The 18960-nt window shown below is 41.2% G+C and overlaps 1 protein-coding gene across 4 annotated transcripts in view; it reads left to right on the top strand.

The window, feature by feature from the left end:
- Positions 1-17656, top strand: part of LOC113007538 (ATP-binding cassette sub-family C member 4-like) — a 39058-nt gene extending 21402 nt beyond the window's left edge. The window contains exons 21-31 of one of the 4 annotated variants that reach the window (XM_080290551.1): positions 2255-2288; positions 2966-3043; positions 3206-3316; positions 3424-3524; positions 3941-4132; positions 9642-9797; positions 12568-12657; positions 13117-13289; positions 13752-13857; positions 15133-15267; positions 16683-17656. In XM_080290551.1, coding sequence (XP_080146677.1) covers positions 2255-2288; positions 2966-3043; positions 3206-3316; positions 3424-3524; positions 3941-4132; positions 9642-9797; positions 12568-12657; positions 13117-13289; positions 13752-13857; positions 15133-15267; positions 16683-16760 — 1254 coding nt within the window. In that variant the 3' untranslated portion in view covers positions 16761-17656. Of the gene's footprint in view, positions 1-2137; positions 2289-2923; positions 3044-3205; positions 3317-3423; positions 3525-3940; positions 4133-9641; positions 9798-12567; positions 12658-13116; positions 13290-13751; positions 13858-15132; positions 15268-16682 lie in introns of all 4 variants that reach the window. The other 3 variants (XM_080290550.1, XM_080290549.1, XM_080290548.1) reach the window with 3 other exon arrangements.
- Positions 17657-18960: the final 1304 nt, after the last annotated feature.

Raw genomic sequence — 18960 nt, 5'->3', positions numbered from 1 at the left:
ACCTCAACCCCATAGAAAATCTGTGGCGGGAGTTGAAAGTCCGTGTTGCTCGGCGACAACCCCAGAACATCACTGCTCTCGAGAAGATCTGCATGGAGGAATGGGCCAAAATACCAGCTACTGCGTATGCAAACCTGGTAAAGACCTATAGTAAACGTTTGAGCTCTGTTATTGCCAACAAAGGTTATGTTACAAAGTATTGAGTTGTATTTTTGTTATTGACCAAATACTTATTTTCCACCCTGATTTACGAATAAATTCTTTACAAATCCTACCATGTGGATTCATGGATTTATTTTTCACATTCTGTCTCTCACAGTTGAAGTGTACCTCTGGTGCAAATTACTGACCTCTGTCATCATTTTAGGTGGGGGAACTTGCACAATCGGTGGCTGACTAAATACTTTTTTGCCCCACTGTACTTCAAGTAAAGGAAATTATTAAGACCACAATGGTAAACAAGAGACATTATTAACAGAAGTCATGTGCCCTTGTTAAATAAAAAGTGCAGGATTATTTAAAAAAAAAAAAAGTATTATAGAAAAAAAGTACTCGGAATTAAAAGAGGAGACATTACTTCTCCTTGGTGAAAATGCTTAACAAATAAAAAGTAAGGAAACAAACCAAAAACTGTGTTTTCTTAAATCTTTAGTAATGTATTATGTTTTACTACTACATGTCTGTGCTACAGTATTGTTTTGCTGTGTTTATGCTGTTGGCCACAAAATTAAATCAATACTATGCTTTTCTGGTGTCATGGTAGCCGATTGCTAGGTGGTTGCCAGGCAACCTGATGGCATATTTATATATAATGTATAAATTAAGATTTACTGATACAAATTAGAACTTGTCATTGCAAAAGAAAAATTACACCAAAACTTTAACCCTTTGCTAGCTGGTTGCTAGGTAACCTGAATACATCATATGCAACATAGATGAGAACCTTAAGATGTACCGGCACAGTGCCAAGTTTGGTGGCTCACTTCAAGTTTACTTGATGGTGATTGAAGAAACAATGAGACAGACAAATTTATTTTGAGTGTTGTATCAAGGTAAATATATCCCAACACTTTTAATGTAAAAAAAATGTAATTGAAGTAGATTACATTTCCCTTTTGAAATGTAATATAATTTTCTAAATAAAGTGAACATAACAAAAATCTTAAAAATGTGAGCTGTTCTTTTTTTATGGCAGCACCCTTTCCTCAAAAGTAGTTTCTTTTTTTTCTCAACTGGTGTTTAATACGATCTTTAATAAAAGTATCAGTATTAAAGTAACTGATGGCAACGACCCTTGCTAGCTCACTTTAACTTAAATATATCAATCAGCAATTATTATGTATTAGTATCAAAGGTAATATTATTTACATTTATGTTTTCTTATTCAGATTGTTGAGTCATTGTGTGATGTCAATTTTAATATCTCTATAATAAAACTTTATATGCCACCTCACATGATACTTGAGTGCCTGATAATTACCATCAATATAGGCTGAGGTAAGATTATTTTATCTTTAAGATTAATAGTCATAATGAGTCTTTATGAGGTGGTTATTTCTAAACGTTATGCAGGTGTAGGTGCTCTGATAACCGTCAGACTCATTGCCTGCAATCCTGTTTAGGCAGCTCTGGTATCCTGGTCTAGATGTGTCACAGAGCCATTAACACGGGTGATGAGTCACTGTGTTGTTGAGGGCTGTGTGGTTTGAGTGTGATGTATCAGACACCCACAGTGTGGTTCCCAGAGCTCTCTGCCAGTCACTGTGGCCATGCCCGTTGGCTGGCTGCTCTGCCAGGGAGGCTTACAGGCCAGAAGTGTTGAAGGGAAAACCCTAGAGAGCCAGGGATATGAGCTGCAGTGGCCAAGTGGTAAATTCTCACCTGCTACTAAGTGAGAATTAGCGCTGCGATCGTTTTCTTTTCACACTGTGAGTCACTTAAGCTCAGTCCCACAACCTGCTGTTACCTTACTATGTGCCTGAGATGGTCTCACACAAATATAGCTGAAAGGTTTTTCTTGTTCAGCCCTAACAAATAAGCCTCACTGCCCCATCGGTAGCCCACACAACAGAAGCAGAGCTTTTGACGCTGATGCTGTTGAGTTATTACTGTGCTTACTCCTCTCCTTTTCTCCCAGGTATTTCTGCAAGTCATCGGAGTGATTGCAGTAGCTGCTGTCATCATCCCCTGGATTCTTATTCCTGTTGTTCCTCTTCTTGTTGTCTTCCTGTTTCTGCGATGCTACTTCTTGCAGACCTCCAGGGACATCAAGCGTCTAGAATCTACCAGTAATTTTTTATTTATTTTTTGTGGTGTGGGATTGGGAAGAAATAAAAGCACAGACTACAGGAATGCTAATAGGCTATTGAAAAAGGCAGAGATCATTAGCATAAAGGCTAAAGATGGCAGTGGCCTATGCCTTGGTCACACGCAGTTTCCTCAAAAGATGAGAGTTCATGACTTCACATATAATAGGAAAAAATGTCAAGTGGTCATGACTAGGCCACATCAAGCTTTAGTTCCTTTATTTCATTCAAAGCTGAGAGCCAAAATGCACATTGACTAACAAGTGGCATCATCTTTTAGAACAAATGCTTTGTTTGAATCCTTCAAGGAGGCATTTAGGTTTTGTTAAGGAGTTTGTAAGTCTAATGAGTTGAAACAAAAGACGGCTAAATGGCGACCTTTCCTTAAATCACGCTAAAAATCAGGGGCATCACCTGTATTATTGTTAGTATAACAGAGTACACATTCATATTTTTCACTTCTCATACTGATACGCTGCAAAATAAAACCGAACAGTTCAGACTATTAGTATTAAATGTACCCTGACACTATAATTGTATTTAGAAATCTGGTCAAAACTCTTAAAAATGTTAAATGCCTCGCTAAGCTGGTTTTTTGCCTTGTATATTTCCCATAGCTCGGAGTCCTGTTTTCTCCCACCTTTCCTCCTCTCTTCAAGGCTTGAGCACCATCCGCGCCTTCAAGGTTCAGCAGAGGTTCCAGCAAATGTTTGATGAGTATCAAGATCTTCACTCAGGTGAGACAAAAAAGACATATTTGTGTTATAAGGTCAAATATGCAAGACATCAACATCTAATGAGCTCCATTATCAGTCTCATCTAAAGCCATTCATGATATTCAGACTGTATTAAGAAGTATTTCCTCATATGCAACATGTGGAATCTGTCTTTGTTAACAGAGGCCTGGTTCTTATTCCTGACTACCTCCCGCTGGTTTGCCGTGCGACTCGATGGAATTTGCTCAGTTTTTGTCACCATTACTGCTTTTGGCTGTCTTTACCTCAGGGATGGTACTGTATGGGTTTTGACTCTGTGCATGCTAAGAGACATTATTAGCAGAAGCAAGAGGAAGGACTCGTGGATGTGTGACTGCATGTTTACTTCTTTGATAATACAGGACTGGAACCAGGTGCAGTGGGTCTGGCTCTGTCTTATGCAGTTACGCTCACAGGCATGTTCCAGTGGGGCGTCAGACAGAGTGCAGAAATTGAGAACATGGTGAGAACACGTGATGAACAAGGGTTCGATGGTTGGTTAACTTCCATTTGAGTCCAAATGTGACCATAATTTGCTAAATTAACACGATGTATTAAATTAGGCTTGAAACTAGAGACTGAGGCCATAAACTCATCAGCATAGTGTTCACTGTGGTCACAGATACAGATTTTAACTGATTTATTAAACCAGATAAATAGCCACTGCTGGCCATAAGAAAAAAAATGCAGGTAGAACGATTGTCACTTTAGGTTTGTTATATCCAGTCTGGGTCAATTTAAAGAATCTATTAAATTGTATTATAGGGATTTTCTGTTACATGAAGTTATATAGGAGCAGCTTATTTATTTATTCATAAAATAGTTAAAAGAGGAAAAATTATTTTAAGGAAGTGCCTACTATATGCTTTATTTTTGCAGATGACATCAGTGGAGAGAGTGGTTGAGTATGCAGAGCTGGAGAGTGAGGCATCATGGGAGACAGACAAACAGCCACCGAGCGATTGGCCCAAAGCAGGCTGCATCACTTTTGACAGAGTCAACTTCTCTTACAGTGCCAGTGAGCCTTTGGTCCTGAAGAACCTGAGTCTTGTCTTCAAATCTAGAGAAAAGGTCCTTGTCTTTATTCCCACCTGTGCATGCTTACTGGAGTGCATAGCCCATGACTAAGGTTGATATGCAGCTAGTGTAGTAGGTGTGGTGTGATTCTTTTTTTATGTGGCATTATTCTCAAATCAATTATTAAAGGGACACCGCATTGTGCTTCTGAATCTTCAGGACTATACCATTTGTGATTCATGGAATACATATCATGTAATTAAGACTGTTCAAGTGGATCCATTTGTCTCCAATTTGCATTTTGAGCTACCTGACGGTGACAACTGTTTATTCACTATAAGAGAGAGGAGAGGCCGAGGAAGAGGGGTGAAGGAAGAGCGAGAGAGGGGAAGGCTGAGGGAGATGGTTGAGGATGATTGAAATTGTGTTTAATGCAGGGGGTGTATTTTGCATGGCTACGGTTGGCCAGGGCGGCTGATTTCACAATGGATGGGTTGATAAGTGCAGAGGCCCTGGCTCTGACAGCCCATGGGAGGGATCTCTACCGCATGCCTTGGGGGTAAAAGGCTTTGTGCATCCTGACAGTTCCCCTGACACCCTTTCACCTGCACCTACCATCTACAGTATAAGATCCTTTCACTTTGTGGTGTGTATTTACATTCATGTAGTGTGGAATTCTTCTTATGTAGGTTAAAGCAGATGAATGCAGAGACATGATTTCAGATTCAGTCTCATACAAGCACTTGGTAATTTTTTAAATGTCCATGTAGGCACTTACTGTATAAGTACTGGGGGTGGGGCTTAATTGTCACATGTAGGAGGGCCTATGTGTTTTAAAAATCGGAATGTGAGTTACTCTAATAGCTCCTATGAGAGTATGGATGTAGCATGAGAGAGTAAGCATATCATTACTTCTCTATTACCTGTCAGCCTAACCACTTATCTTTCTGTATCCACATGCCCAATGGCTATGCAACAGCATATAACAAACCTAAATGGTATGACACTAGTTCAGCAGAGCAATCGGTGCAATGCTAATAAGATTCCTGTTCATTGGATTCAGCCCACAGCATGAGTTTTTGTTCTTTGGTATCCCAAGTCTGGTAAAATACTGGAAACACCTATATTATACTGTCATTTTATGTGTTAACTACCATCACACATATGTACAGCATTAGCAGATACCTGCGGATGGTATGACCTTGTGCTTTAAAGAAAGTATCGGGTGATGGCCTGCAGGTTACCATACCCTGGGGTAGTACCATAGAGCACATAGGCAAGGCAAGGCAAGGCAAGGCAAGTTTATTTGTATAGCACAATTCAACAACAAGGTGATTCAAAGTGCTTTACAGAGACATTAGAAACAAGAACAAATAAAAAGCATGATTTAAAATTGATTAAAACAAGCAAATAAACTAACTAACTAATTAACAAACAGACAAACAAACAAACAACAGTATATAAAATCAAAACAGATAAAATCAGAACAGTAGATAAAATCAGTAGTTAAATGTAAGTTTTGAAATTTAAGCTTAAAGTGTGGATTTGGTGCTTTATTCAAATGCAGCTGAGAACAGGTGAGTCTTCAACCTGGATTTAAATAAACTGAGTGTTTCAGCTGATCTGAGGCTTTCTGGGAGTTTGTTCCAGATATAAGGAGCATAAAAGCTGAATGCAGCTTCTCCGTGTCTGGTTCTGACTCTGGGAACTGATAAAAGACCGGATCCAGATGACCTGAGGGATCTGGATGGTTCATACTGGGTCAGGAGGTCATTGATGTATTTTGGTCCTAAACCATTCAGAGCTTTATAGGCCAGCATCAGAACTTTAAAGTCTATCCTCTGACGGACAGGCAGCCAGTGTAAGGACCTCAGAGCTGGACTGATGTGGTCCACTTTTTTGGTCTTAGTGAGGACTCGAGCAGCAGAGTTCTGAATGAGCTGTAGTTGTCTGACTGATTTTTTAGGTAGACCTGTAAAGATGCTGTTACAGTAATCAAGCCTACTAAAGATGAATGCATGGACTAGTTTTTCCAGGTCCTGTTGAGAAATCAGATCTTTTATCCTTGATATATTCTTGAGGTGATAGTAAGCTGACTTTGTTATTGTCTTAATGTGTTTTTCTAAGTTTAGGTCTGCATCCATCACTACACCCAAATTTCTCGCCTGGTTTGTGGTTTTTAGATGTATAGATTGAAGTTCTCTGGTGACCTGTAATCGTTTTTCTTTGGCGCCAAAGACTATTACCTCAGTTTTGTTTTTGTTTAGCTGGAGAAAATTGTGGCACAACCAGTCATTGATTTCCTCAATGCATTTACCAAGAGCCTGTACAGGGCCTCGGTCTCCTGGTGACATTGTGATATATATTTGTGTGTCATCTGCATAGCTGTGATAGTTTATTTTGTTGTTGTTTATAATCTGTGCCAGTGGGAGCATGTAAATGTTAAACAGAAGGGGTCCCAAGATGGAACCTTGGGGAACTCCACATGTGATACTTGTCTGCTCAGATGTGAAGTTACCTATTGATACAAAGTATTTCCTGTTTTCTACGTATGTTTTGAACCAGTTTAGTACAGTTCCTGAAAGACCTGTCCAGTTCTCCAGTCGTTTGAGTAATATGTTGTGGTCAACTGTATCAAATGCTGCACTGAGATCCAGTAAAACTAGGACTGACATTTTTCCACTGTCTGTATTCAGACATATGTCATTAAACACTTTGGTCAGAGCAGTTTCAGTGCTGTGGTTCTGTCTAAAACCTGACTGGAAGGCATCGTAGCAATTATTCTGTTTTAAGAAGTAACTGAGCTGTTGAGAAACTGCTTTTTCAATGATCTTACTTAAAAACGGGAGATTTGAGATCGGCCTGTAGTTGTTCATTTGTGTCTTGTCAAGATTGTCCTTTTTCAGTATAGGTTTGATTACAGCAGTTTTTAGTGATTCTGGAAACACACCTGATAATAAAGAAAAGTTGACGATCTGTAACAGGTCTGACTCTAAAGTCTTTGAGACCTTTTTGAAAAAACTTGTTGGCAGGACATCTAAACAGCAGGAGGAGGAGTTCAGTTGACCTAAGATGTCCTCCAGGTCTTTGCTGTTAATAGGGTCAAACTGTTTCATGGTGTTTAAACAGTTTTTTGGTGGACACAGTACATATCCTGGATCTGCTGTTGATGTACCAATTGCTTGTCTAATTTTTTTGGATTTTTTCAGTGAAGAATTTGGCAAAGTCATTGCAGGCCATGGTCGAATGAAGTTCAGCTGCCACTGACACAGGAGGGTTTGTTAGCCTGTCAACTGTAGAAAATAAGACCCGAGCATTATGACTGTTTTTAGTGATGATGTCAGAGAAGTAGGACTTCCTTGCATTCCTCAGTTGTAAATTATAATTGTGAAGTTTCTCTTTATAAATGTCATAATGAACCTGGAGGTTTGTTTTTCTCCATCTGCGCTCAGCTTTCCTACACTCTCTTTTTTCATTTTTCACCAGTGTGGAGTTTCTCCATGGAGACTTTTTCCATCCAGAGATAACCTTCACCTTAATGGGAGCAATTGTATCCATTACATTTAACATTTTAGCATTGAAGCTATTGACGAGCTCATTGACTGACCCTCTGGACAGGTCAGGTGTTAATGGGAAGACCTGGTTAAAAATTGCACTACTGTGTTCAGTTATACACCGTTTTGTGATCACTGTTGTTGATATATTTGTGTGGGCTGAGATTTTACTTTCAAAGAAAACACAGTAATGATCAGACAGGCCCACATCAGACACAGTAACCTTTGAAATGCTCAGGCCTTTGGAGATCAGTAGGTCAAGAGTGTGTCCTCTATTATGTGTGGCCTCTGTTACATGCTGAGTCAGCCCAAAGTTGCCCAGAGTGTTACTCAGGTCTTTAGTCCCTTTGTCCTGAGGGTTGTCCACATGAATGTTAAAATCCCCAGCAATAATTACACAGTCAAAATCAACACAGATCACAGACAGCAGTTCACTGAGGTCATTAAAAAAGTCTGTGCAGTATTTGGGAGGCCTGTAAACATTAAGAAACACAACTTTGGATGGGGCCTTCAGCTGTAAAGCCACATATTCAAAAGACTGAAGACTTCCAGGAGATAGCTGCTTACATTGAAATGATTCATTAAATAAGACAGCAACCCCTCCTCCTCTCCTGCTCGCCCTGACCTCACTGATAAAACTGTAGTTAGGAGGGGTCGTCTCGATGAGAACAGCTCCACTGTTACTGTTACTTTGGTCCAACCAAGTTTCAGTTAAAAACATAAAATCAAGGCTGTGCTCAGTGATTAAATCATTAATTAAAAATGTTTTCCCAGCTAGAGATCTAATGTTTAATAAAGCCAACTTAAGTGTTTTAGAGGTATTACTTGTCCCCTCGTGTTTGGGAGCAGTCTGTGGCACACAAGGTATGTTTACTATGTTTAAAGATCTTTTAGAGTGCAGCTCTCTGTGTTTTGACCAGGCCACATGTCTCCTGTCACCTAAAAGTACAGAAATTTTAAAACCTTCTAGTAAACAGGGTCCCAGCTTCTCCTGGGAAAAGTCATCACTGCCATAATCCTCACAGCCCGGACCCTTCACACATCACGCATCAGACTGCGGAGACAGGGCATGAAGAGGAACTAAGGGGGGCGAGGCTGGGCAATGTGACTTCGATTGCTCTGTTGAGGGTGGGGCTCGATGGCGAACCTTTGGCCGCTCTGGTGGGGGGTTTATGAGGGACAAAAAGGGATTGGGACGGGGGGTAGATCTGAGCCCAGCATTGACCCGCTCCATCATCTCCTCAGTGAATTTCAGGTGTGGGGAGGAGGGAGAAAGGGAGGGGGAGGAGGGTGATGGCCTGTCAGGGGTTTGGGGGACTGGACATAAACAAGTATGAGTGAGTGGTAATTTTGACTCGGCCAATTTATTAGGTGTGTTCAATGAGATTTGATAGATTTGATACGCTGACTCTGATGGGGTGACTTTTAGAAGAGCCACAAAACTATAGAGCCCCATTTATGTCACCTTTTACAGTTGGTTAAAATGAGTAACTACACTTTTCTAACCCACCCACATTGGTGTTTATGAGATAAGCACAGATCTAAATAAATATAGCACACTTAAAAATAGCTAAATTGAATTATAAACACGTTAATTGTCCCTAACACAAATGCTACAAATGAATTTATACGTGGCATTACGCTAAAGCACTTAAATATGATTAAGATATAAATGACTTGATTTGATTAAAGGAAATATTTTTAGCTTTAAATCTTGATTATGAGGGTTAGAGAGGCTTACAGAAGGATTTTCTCCATTGCCCACCATTTCTTTTTAGTATTTTGACTGTCTAGTAAAACACAAACAATTTCATACATAAATATTATAGGACAGAGAATCTTCCCTTAGTTTTTATGCCAGTATTGTACAAAGGTTTATATTGTAGTTTGCCAGGCAACTGGGTCTCTTACTGACAAAATAATAAGCACTATTTTATTTATTTATGGGGTTTTTTTTGGGCATTTACTAAGACTTTACAGATATAACATACTAGCTCTTTCCACTGTAGGTTGGCATTGTTGGACGCACTGGTGCTGGTAAAAGCTCCCTGATCTCTGCCTTGTTCCGGCTGGCAGAACCTGAGGGAAGAATAACGATTGATGGATTTCTGACGTCTGAGATTGGTCTTCACACACTGCGACAGAAAATGTCTATCATCCCACAGGTGCGTTTCTTTAATTTCAGTATCAGCAGTTGTGTTTTGTAACTAAACACAGTAACCAATAATCATCTGCAGTGAGTCTAGGTTAGAAAGATATTACTTATAATATAATATATTAATTACTACCATGTTTAACCTTTTCGTTCTAAAGCAGCTTTGCTTTGACACCTTCTCCAAGGTCCCATGATTCCTCATGATTGAGTAATGGCAGAAATGTCAGCTGCACGACGGTAACAGAAGCCTGGATGCTTTTGCCCTTGTTAGACGCTTGGCTTTTAAAAAAAGCTAAAACAAGTGAGGAGAATTACAGTCGTCACTCAGGGGATTTCTGAAAGTGAGACAAACGGATGCCTTGAGACAGTTTAACTTTATTTCCGCTTGTTGAAACTGATACGGCATTAAGAAAATGCCAGCCTGCGGGTGAGTGTCAGCAGAGAGGAGGGAGGGGAGAAGACTCCCACGGCCTATACTGTGAAGAGAGCAGTTCCCCATCCCTGACAGAGGATTAGCCCTCTACCCCCCAAACATGGGAAAGCTGCTTAGAAGAAGTCTCCCCCATCCTCACAGTCAGAGTCCCCTTGTACACCGTCACTTAGCTCAAGTCTTAAACATTTCTAGGGTGCAGCCAAGATGCCCAAAAACAGTTTCATTAATGCTTTTCTGTGGATTTGATAGGTTTCTGGCATTGCTACTACTTCAGATAAAGTTTCACTTCTTAGTCCAAACTAGTTTGCGATGGATGTGATGTATGTTTGATGGGATTTTGTTTACTCTTTCTGCATCTCCTAGAGGGAGAGACTGCTACAAAGTGGCAGGTTACGAGTCAAAACTTTAACTGCACGCTCATCTCATCTGTATCACATGCTGGATGGCATTTTCATTATGTAGGCAGCACTCGGGAGAGTAGAGTTTCTCTGTAGTCTGTTGTTAGTATTACAAACTTATATATGGAGCGAAGACTCTTGGATTTACACAAATTCATCTGAAAGCCTTTTTTTATTCTCCCGCTAGACGTCGATGAAATGATATGCAGTCAACCTTTCACTTGGAAAAAATTTTTTGACATAAATTGCTGGTTGTCGTACTTTTCATTTGGAATTTTGAGTTTGATATGTAAACTATACATTGCCGCTGAGGAGTTTCATTATTTGATGCCCACAGATTTGATTATGATAAGCTTGTATTAGCATATGGCATTAAAAAGGGATCCATTTCAGTTTCTATTGAATTCTCAGGAATGACTTAGGAGAAAAAAAATGAATTCTGTGGCAAACAGAGGGCTTAGAATTGGTGGAGCACATAATCGGTGTATAGAAAACTGTGCTTGAAAGCAGTTTTTCCGACCTAACATTGAATCGTCAATTAAAGTGTGTCACAGAACTAGTTTGAATTGGGACTTCAGCTGGCTTAATGACAAGGTGGTGTTTTGGTGACAGAGGGAAAAGCTTATTGGAAGTAAAGAGGTGGAACATTTTCCAAGGCACAGGTAGCAGGGATGAGACCCTGAAAGCTTTACTTTCTCTGGATTGAAATTGAGCAGTTAGCCCTGCACTTTCTGACCTATATGGCGGCTTGTTGAGACATGACTTTTTAATTTTTGCTGTGCTTCCACACCCAAATGTATGCTTCATTTTCTTTTGTTATAAAGGTGACCTGTAAGAGAACAGATGTAAAGGTGTGGATATATTAATAGTTCTGTAACCTTTAAGCTTTTTAGACTCAATGTGTGCTTTACTTTTGCTCCTAGTCTAATCTCACAGTTGCCAGATGAACGTATCGTATCTTGATTCGAGGTCAGATGCATATCTTGACTAAGCTGGAGTTATCGCGTTCCTCTGACTGTGATGCGGATACAATGGAAGCATCACTTTTTGTTATGGACAGTCGCTGCTCTGTGCAACCTCAAACTGTGGCAGACTCAACAGCCTTGTATTATTATTAACTTGTTTTTTTCTTTAAACAGTCATTATAACGATTTAAGTACCTTGCTTATTTTGCTCACGGATCAAACACTGTGGACATAAATGCAATGTAAAAACCTTATCTGCAGCAGGGGTGTACCGTGAGCGAGAGGGTCTTTATGCTGTCCAAGGAGAGCCCTCTACTGAGTAAATCACTTCAACATTGGAGCAAGATTTATGAACGCACACTATATATGGCCTGACATGAGATGATGTGGGATTGTTCCTTTTTATCAGTTCATCACAAACAGAGTGGCGTGTTGGAACAGTGCCCATGGACAGGCTCTTTCCTTTACACTGTAATAAAGAGCTTTATTTACCCTCTTAAAGAGGGCTGTGTGGCTCAACCTTGATACAGGTGCATGGCTTACCATAAATACATATCTTGGACATCCTACCTGTCTGAGATGTGAGGCTGTCCTTTCATGAGGGTAGTCAACTAATGTGATAACCTAACTATTCACACATGCTTGTACATTTAGTTAGTACGGTTTCTTATTCTGTATTTTAATGTTAACTTGACAGTCCTTTTGTGTCATATTATACATTCAGACAGCCTTGCACGACTATTCTCCACCAGCACCAATGCGCACATTGTGGTTTTCCAAGTAAAAAGATCAACTTACTGAAGCATAGTTGGCTAGAGCACTGAATAGAGCTCCTGAGTGGAGCAAGGCCTTTGTGAACATCTTCCCCTCACACATTGCTTAGCACTCTTCTATAAATCCTGTCTTAACCCTTTCATACATCTTCCCCCTTGTCATTATCTTAACTGGCCACGGCCTTCTCTTTCCATATCCATCTATCCACAGGACCCAGTTCTCTTTACGGGCACCATGAGGAAGAATCTGGACCCTTTCAAGCAGCACACAGATGAGGACCTGTGGAATGCACTCCAAGAGGTACTCCAGCGTGGCTCTGAATGATTCTCCCTTGCCAGCCCAGGGGGGGATCCCTCTGTCCCCCTGTACAATGCTGCCATTCAGATTCCCTGCTCGCCACAAGTCATGGGGGGAAATCCCATTAGGGCCATGGGGCCCAGCTCAATGTGCGGCTTGTAACGGGTAACCATTGAAAGTGCTGGGGGAGATGTGTTTGGGCAGTCAGGCCAACCAGGATGAAGGCTTCCCCCACAGTGAAGGGCTTCAGCTCCTGGTCCTGTCTCTGAATGGGTTTGGTGGCCTGGATTAAAGCTAGAGGCTGGCCACAAGAGAGCACTGGCCAAGGTCATCAGTAGACCTGGCCCTGCATTGTGCCAGGCAGTTAATGGGTGTGTTTGGATGGCTCTTTAAAGACATCCCCACAGGAGGCCTTTATGCAGGAGTAATGAAGGGTAGGGGCTGAGCTCTCTCTCTCTGCAGGTGCAGATGAAGGCCATGGTGGACGAGCTGCCCAGCAAGCTGGAGACGGTGCTGACGGAGTCGGGCTCTAACTTCAGCGTGGGCCAGAGGCAGCTAGTGTGCCTGGCCAGGGCCATCCTCCGGAAAACCCGCATCCTCATTATTGATGAGGCCACTGCTAATGTGGACCCAAGGTCAGATTATACTTCTCAAGTAAATTATTATACATCAGCGTGGAAGCGCTCTCTTCCACATGTGTCTTGTTTTTCTGTACAATGGTGCTACACAATATGGGTATTTTTAAGTGCATAGAATAAAACCTTTTCTCTTTTTTCTTAAAATCATTTTGGTAAAGCATCGGTGCAAACATAGATTTTTTTTTGTTTAACACACATAATAAAAATATATGGGTTTATAAGTCTAAATCTCACCTGGTGAAGATCAAATCAAGTCAATTAAAAAAAAAATGTAACAAAATATACCACACTTGTCTTTTTAAAGCTGAAGTCCTGTGGTATTCTGTATTTTTTCTGTCTGTTGCTGCACATATTTCTCTGCTGATGAGCCATTGTTCTGTGCTGCGTAAAATCCCTGCCCAAGGCTGTATAGGAAGAGAGCTTTTCAGTTCTCAGGTGTTTTGTTTCCTGCTTCTTTAGAACTGATGGACTCATCCAGCAGACTATCCGGGACAAGTTTCAAGAGTGCACAGTCCTGACCATTGCTCACAGGCTAAACACTATCATTGACTGTGACAGAATACTGGTAAGTAAGAAAGCAGTAAATTTCCATTGTAAAGCACTTTAGTGAAGGTTTTAAAATGAGACTCTTCTGCTGGAGTTCATTCCAACATTGCTCTGCAAGTAGCTTTGTGATATTCCCTCTTAAACTTTGGCAACCCCTTGTACTATCTCACCAGCTACAGTAAATATTGCATTCAGTGTTTTCAGAATTTGTAGAGTAAATCTGGGGTCCCCTGCAAAACATGCACTTCACATTCATTCTCATTGTTGTATGCCGAACAAAAGCAGCTTTTAAACACCTCTGTCCTTTATTTTCAGTTCCGCTACCTTATTTTGCAACAGCTGGGCAGATTTCTCACTCGCAGCATTCCCTTTCATTCAACCTTCGCTTGCACCACTTGATCTTTGGCCCTTTCCTGCTACTGCCTGCAGAGGTGCCAATTAGTGCCATTTGTGGTGGCATTTGTTAAGAGTCTATGGAGGACGGGGCACGGCCCGGTGGCCGCTTGGTGACTGAGAGGGTTGCTGAAATAAGGCAAATATCACAGAGAGGGGACTGTTTCACACGTACACTCGTGTTAAATGCCCCCAGACTGTCACACACTCTGGGAAAATTAAATTGGGACCCGGAAGAATCGTCCAAATTGCAAGAATCGAATTGCATTTCCTGGTAGCCTGCTCCTAAACTTTTGATTATGACAGCAGCTGCAGAAGTCTCCCTTTCATACTAAACACTACCTGAAAGTGGGCTTTACTGATAACAAACTGCTCATTAACGCTGTAAGGGGATCGAGCTTGTTAAAATTTGTCTGTGATATAATTGTAGTCTTTTCCAAACTGCCTGAATTGGCACTATTCTTTGTGTGGTTTACATGGCATGTGATGACATAGAAATGATGGTAATTTTCTAGCGAGTCTTAAAGGTGTGATTGTTGGATTTGACTGAGGACCACCCCTAGGCCTCTGAAACGCTAGGATAAATACATGGATAAATCCCTGATCTCCTGTCTGTCAGAGTCAGCGCACCAGACTTTCACGCTGCTAACAGGTTACCCTCATTGTGCATGGCGTTGTCGAGCAGAAACAGGCACCCGTGTTTGTTGTTGCATGAGTCACATAAAATAGATGGTTCCTATGTGCACCGAACTACTGTTTCCCCATTCAGCTTGCGCTGTCTGCTTGCATCACTCAGCAGTGAAACAGCTGAAATGTCAGTTTTCCCCAAAGTAAAGTATACAGACACAGGAACACACACACTTACACACACACACACCCACCATTGTATGTGTGATTGCAGGTTCTGGATGCTGGCATGATCCAGGAGTATGATGAGCCATATGTGCTGCTCCAGAACCAGGATGGGCTCTTCTACCAGATGGTCCAACAGACAGGCAGAGCCGAGGCTGCCTCGCTCCTGCACACAGCCAAACAGGTAACCACATCCACCTTTGTCCCAGGACAAGCCTGTCCCTAAATAAGAGCCCAGTCGTTGCACAGTAATCCCAGACTCTCCCCTTAACTCCAGGCTCCATTGCTCACCTCCAAAATAATACAGCTAAGCAACAGAAGATGTGTGTAGCCCTGACAATGCAAAGACACTTGATTACCATTTTAATTTAAAGTGTCTACTTGGAGCATTGCGACACCATAACATTAATTTCAAGAGAGAAATTGTCCCTTTGTAGATTTACATCCTCTGATATTATCGGAAAAAGTCTCTGTATAATCTTTTTTCTCATAATGTAATTTTGAGATCATTTTAGCGATGATTCTAGAAAAGCAGCTTTCTTTGCACTGTATCTATTTTGAAATATTGGGTTTAACTTCATCGCGATTTGGGATAAACTTTCTATGGGGATTACTGTAATAGAGAATGTCCATATTTTTTCCCTGTGAAATTCATTTGTGATGTATTTCCCCTTCAGACACTGAACAGATAAGAGCCAGCTATTCATTGTTCAATTCCACTTTATGTGCATCTGTCTGGGACTACAGATACCATATTGCAACTTCAAACAGGTCTTTGTGAAATAAGAAAAAGTAGGCATCATTTCATTTTCTCTCTGTCCCTCGCACAAATTTATCAGCGGAACTGTATCTCCTCAGCCAGAGGAGTGAAATGAGTAAAATACTGATTTCAAAGACTCAGCACAGTGTGGTATTATTTGGTTTCGTCTTACCCTGCACACTGGCGGATTGGTAGTGGCATTGTTCGGGCCCTTACGTTTTCCTTTCTTTATTGTAGGATGCTCTTCTTTGATCAGATTACTGCAGCATCCATAACTGTCTAGCACCACTTATTAAATACAGAGATAGTCCGCATGTTGTGTGTCAAGTTTCTATAGTTGTCAGTCAAGGTTTAAATACATTCAATAATCTGATATCAACCTCTAGCTCCTTTGTCGTGCTGAAAGAGAATCCCAGAGTAGACAGTACATATATCTCAAGCTATGGCCAAGCTTTCACTTCCATTGCCTCTTTTTCCACAAACTTTCTTGCTGAAATTGTTCAGCTGTCAGAGCGGCTCGGCATAAAGAAGCCATGCCTTTTGCAGGCGCAAACACTGCAATCCGGCTTTTCTAAATAGCGGCTTGCAGCTTAGGAGCCAGCGTAAGAGAAAATTAACTCCACAAATAATTCCTGTAATTATCTCCAAAAATTTTCCTGCCTTTAATCTAACAGTTGTTTACTGGGCTAAATAAGCCACTTTTGTATGCTTCAGTGGGTGATAAATCCCCTCGCCGTGCTCTGACTGGATCTGTCATAAATTGCGCCTTAACAGATCGTAGCTCAGATTGGACAGTGTGCTTGTGTTCTGTGACACTGCTTCCCTGATCCGCTTTTCAGGTTTACACGAACAAAAAGCGGCTGACTGACGTGCGCCGTGACGAGGACGTCCGCGTCATCTTCGAGACGTCCCTTTGACGGTTTGGAGTGTCGCTGTGGTCCTCGTGTTAGCCATCAGTGACCAAGTATTTTAGCAGACACACCGATATTCCTAAATGTCTTCAGGCCTAGTGCAGTGTAGTGTGCGCTCCATTTGATTAGCATAGACCCGTGGTATGGAACAGAAAGGAGGCACACGCCTGAGGTGGGCTGTGCCTTCCATTGACAGCATATTACTGCATGGCTGTTTATTGATTGCAAACGGCTATATTTATGTAGGTGTGTCCTGGCTTCTGGGGTATCTACAGTGGGGAACTGGTGCTCAAAAGAGTGTCAATATTCTGTGTGCAATAAATTACCTGTGGCTTAAATTGTTCTTTTAGGGAAAACATTGTTTTATAGGAATAAAGTCTTTTCATTACTTGAAAAATGCTTGACAAGCCAAGGAGAACCTCAGAGGGGACACGGATGCTTTCTGTAATTATTGTGCCTTAATCACGCGATTGATTCCTAGTAATTGCACTGTTTGTAAATTGAATGGTTTCCCTGCACTTTGACTCTATCGGTTTTATGTCTACCTCATCTCTAGTGAGCAAAGACCAGTAACAGTTGGCAATGATACTGACTAATATCAAGGAACCAGATGTCTCTCAACTTTCTGTCCTGGCTTGTTTGATTAACGACTTTATTTGAGAATGTAACACTTTTATGCAGGTAATTATGTGGATGGAACCGAGTGAGATTATTTATATCCTGGTAATTATTCGCGCTGTTTGATTTTTTTACATCTTTGTCTACGGCTCGTAACACAAATGGAAGGTAAGATTTCAAGCACTTTGCAGTTTCTAAGTCATAAATAAGTGCGAGGAATGCTCACTTGTAACTGACACTAGATTTGTTTCAAATTTCATTTAATAAAAGAGTATTGTTTTGAACGTTTCGCTTCATTTTGCTTCATTGTGAGACTGACTCACCAGCGTTTCCTCCCCGCTGTTGCTCATTCCACACTCAGCTGCCTGAATGGTGTGTTTGCTTCAGGTCAGTGGTTACAGCTGGAGTTGAACACGATGCTACAAACTGGTAAGCGGTTAAAGGAAGCGACCGTGTGATTATCGTGCTGAGTCGAGTGATTTTCTAATTCTGTTTCAGTGGTAAAGTGGCGCGGCCTTGCACTCTATTATTTTAACATGTCAGTAGTGCAATAAGATGATTAAGTCTTAAAATGTAATTTTGTCATTAGCGGCTCTCTTAGAAAAGAGCTGTTTAATTTGGCTTCATACAGACAAGCGCAAAGCCAGTGATTACACATTCACAGATTCTTGTCAGTAAACACTTAGCTCGGTCTAAAAGGCGGTATTTAACCAGGCCCGTATTTGGGTCATGAACTGTGGGACATCAGTTCCTTTAAAAGCTGAGTGATTTACACAATTCATTAAAGCCAGTGAATCTTCAGCCGGCGTCATATTAAATGGTTACTTACTCTCAAATAGCCCCTTGGGAGCTGAATTGTTGGCTTGCGAATAGATTAAAGTTTACATTGAAAAGAAAAATTGAATTCAGAGGTAATCAATAGCATAATGGGCCAGTGAGAGGAGCCTGCTGCCTGAAATGAAATTACCATATTTTTAATCTTAATTTTCCACTCTGTTTATCTGACAGTGTGGATGTGCAATCCAAACAGATAATGAGAGAGTGGGATATTGACAGTGGGGTCCTCTGGAGTGCTTGTTTCAGTGATTAAACACTGTGATCTGTGATTACTTTGTGTCGGGTGTCAGGCTGGCGGCCAGGGCCCAGGGAGACGTAGGCACACGGCAGCTGGAGCATCACGGGTCTCTGAGGTGCTAATGCACCTGACGCAGCATTGACAGCATTCGAAACCCTATCAGGGACTGCACCACATGGCAGCTGCCACAATAGAAATACTCATGGCACTATCTACATCAGAGTCAGCATATATCCTCTCTGCTCTCCCCTTGATAAGAGCCAGCGCAAGAATGGTGACAACAAAGTTTGCACAATATGTATTATTAACCAGATACCTCCCTACGTCCCTCAATAATAGCACCATTTTAGGACATATCTGAATAGGTGTGCGAATAGCAGTGCTGTCAACATAGTGCTGATATAGCTTTAATAAACAAATGTCTGGGAAACCTGGCTGTCCACACAATGAAGTTTAATCCCAAAGAAATAAAACGCAAAATAAGAGTCAGCACAATGTGGAGGCAGTGAATAA

This window comes from Astatotilapia calliptera, chromosome 16 (assembly GCF_964374335.1).
Source record: "Astatotilapia calliptera chromosome 16, fAstCal68.1, whole genome shotgun sequence".
NCBI lineage: Eukaryota > Metazoa > Chordata > Actinopteri > Cichliformes > Cichlidae > Astatotilapia > Astatotilapia calliptera.
Note: the sequence above shows the minus strand (reverse complement) of the source record. Positions and strands in the feature narration are given on the sequence as shown.